The 2,272-nt window shown below is 42.5% G+C and overlaps 3 protein-coding genes across 3 annotated transcripts in view; 1 reads left to right on the top strand and 2 right to left on the bottom strand.

Annotated features, from left to right (window-relative positions):
* The window catches only part of LOC119831373, a 28,999-nt gene that overhangs the window by 1,766 nt on the left and 24,961 nt on the right, over positions 1–2,272 (top strand). The window lies entirely within an intron of this gene.
* The window catches only part of LOC119831370 (endoplasmin-like), an 8,298-nt gene that overhangs the window by 3,160 nt on the left and 2,866 nt on the right, over positions 1–2,272 (bottom strand). The gene's annotated exons all lie outside the window — the stretch shown is intronic.
* Positions 242–2,210, bottom strand: LOC119831372. The gene is made up of 3 exons (XM_038354686.1): positions 527–2,210; positions 340–441; positions 242–282 (listed from the first exon to the last, which is right to left on the bottom strand). The coding sequence occupies exons 1-3, from the start codon at positions 759–761 to the stop codon at positions 278–280; spliced, it is 342 nt and encodes a 113-aa protein (XP_038210614.1). The 5' UTR covers positions 762–2,210; the 3' UTR covers positions 242–277.

Raw genomic sequence — 2,272 nt, 5'->3', positions numbered from 1 at the left:
ATGCGACGCCGGTGGCACGTGCGGCTGGTGCGGCTGGTGCGGCTGGGGCGGCACGTGCGGCTGCGGCGGCAGGTGCGGTGGCGGGTCGGGCTCGTCCAGGTCGAGCGCCGCGTCGATCATGGTGGTGTCGTGCAGCAGGCGCAGGCGCGACGCGCTGAGCGCGCCGCCGGCCGCCACGGCCGCGCCGCCCGGCCCCGCGCCGCCCGGCCCCGCGCCGCCCGGCCCCGCGCCGCCCGGCCCCGCGCCGCTCACGCACACGTCTGCGGAGGCGACAGAGTTAATCTACGATCAATATTCGGCCAATATCAATATTATATTCCTTGTAGAAACATTTCGCACCTTGAAGGGGCACGGGGTCGAGATCGAGCGAGCAGTTCATGTAGGCGTGCCGCGCGTTCTCGCTCACTTCGAAAAGGTTCGTGTAGCTGCCGGACATCGAACCTATGTCATATGATAAACTTATTAGTAATAAATAATGTAAATTTAATAAAAAAAATTACAAAGCGTTAAGTGTCAGCGTAGGTACCGTGTGAATGATTTGTGAAGGGCTGCAATGCTCGTGCGGCGGCAGCCGGCGAGTGCGGTGGTGCACTGAGCGCCTGCGCGCTGAGCGGCTGCGCACTGAGCGGCTGCGCGCTGAGCGACTGAGCGGCAAGAGCCTGAGCGAAGCTCGGCGGTAGTTCATCGCGACCATCACCAGACACTACACCTCGTCTAATAGATATGCACAGTAAGAATAAAATATATACAGGTGTGGTCATATAATTAAGAACGATTTGAAATTCTAGAAGTTTTTATTTAAATAATGTCATATGCAGAGATGTATACCTTCTGAGAATCAACTTCATGTCATAAAATAGCCACATGAATACAGCAACGTGGCCTAGGAATAAATAAAAAATAGTTTGAACTATTTTCCTAAAATTTAATTTATTTTACGAGTACCAAAGCAACACATTCTAATAGTACTGAAGCTGGGCATATAATTAAGAACGATTTATTAAACACTTTACAACATTTACACTTAAATAAATCACAATAATATGTAAGGTGAAACATTTAAGAAAAAATTTCATACATTTTTAAATAAAATTGAAGGTAATAACATTTTAATTCCTGCTTTACACGGTCATTGATTCTATATTCGGAGTCATTGATTCTATTAATTTTTGACATGTGGCTAGAGAAATAGATTTCCATTCATCTAAAAAAACCTTTTAGGGCTTTCTTAAATTGCCGCACTGTGTATTTGACCTTTAGATACTCCATTGGGTTTAGGTCTGGGCTCTTAAATGGCCAGTCTAAGACAGAAACTGATTACGCTGCAAGAAATTTCCTTACGTGCGTGCAGTGTGCTTTGATTTATTGTCGTGTTGAAATAACGAAAAAACCAATACAACGTCTTAAGTATAAGGTAACATTGTGTCTAAAAGTATATTTTTGAATTGCAATTGATCCATGTTACCTTCTTTCAACTTTACAATTCCAACACCGTGTTCAGAAAAGCACGCCCAAATTTTCACGTTTCCACCTTTAATGTAACATTATTGTACTTATGGTCGAATGCCGTATTCCGAGGACATCGTATATATCGTAGTATATCAGAACTTATTCTGTTAATTTTCGTTTCGGTAGAAAAAAATACATCCATCCATTGTCGCGCAATCCAGCTTTTCATACTTTCTCCCAAATGCAAGCTGGGCTCGGCTCGGCAGTCGCAAAGTTTCGACATGGGTACCTTCCTTGCTATCCTTTCGTGCTGAGATTTCTGAAGGGTAATTATCACCAAAATATTCTTCTTTCAGCTAGTTTGACCCTTAAAAAGGCTTTTGTTTTGCCATACGAAAGATGTTTCGGTCATCTCGATGAGTTGTATTTGACTGTCAGATATACCTGGATTATTCGAAGAAGCTTGATACGTTGCAAAACGCTTTCGAAAACCATCGTTTTTGATCATTGCAAATGGTCGGCTATTTTTTTATAAGACCATTCTTTCCGGCGAAGTTTAATTATTACTTCCCTTGTAGATTTATCACAACTTTTATTATTCCCATTATATTTCAAAAGAAAGTAATCACTTTAAGCTTTTACAGCACTAAATTACACATACAGTATCTTATAACTGCAAATCGATTGAGTGTTCTTCTTAAATTTGAATAAACGTATAAATTATAAACCGTTCTTAATCACGTGACCAGCCCGTAAATAGTAATACGATTAGAAATTTTGAAAGAATAGAAAAAATTTGATCACGAGGCAGGATTCGAACCTG

This window comes from Zerene cesonia, chromosome 13, assembly GCF_012273895.1.
Source record: "Zerene cesonia ecotype Mississippi chromosome 13, Zerene_cesonia_1.1, whole genome shotgun sequence".
NCBI classification, from domain to species: Eukaryota; Metazoa; Arthropoda; class Insecta; order Lepidoptera; family Pieridae; genus Zerene; species Zerene cesonia.
The sequence above is the reverse complement of the archived record's forward strand: the minus strand, read 5'-3'. Positions and strand labels throughout refer to the sequence as shown.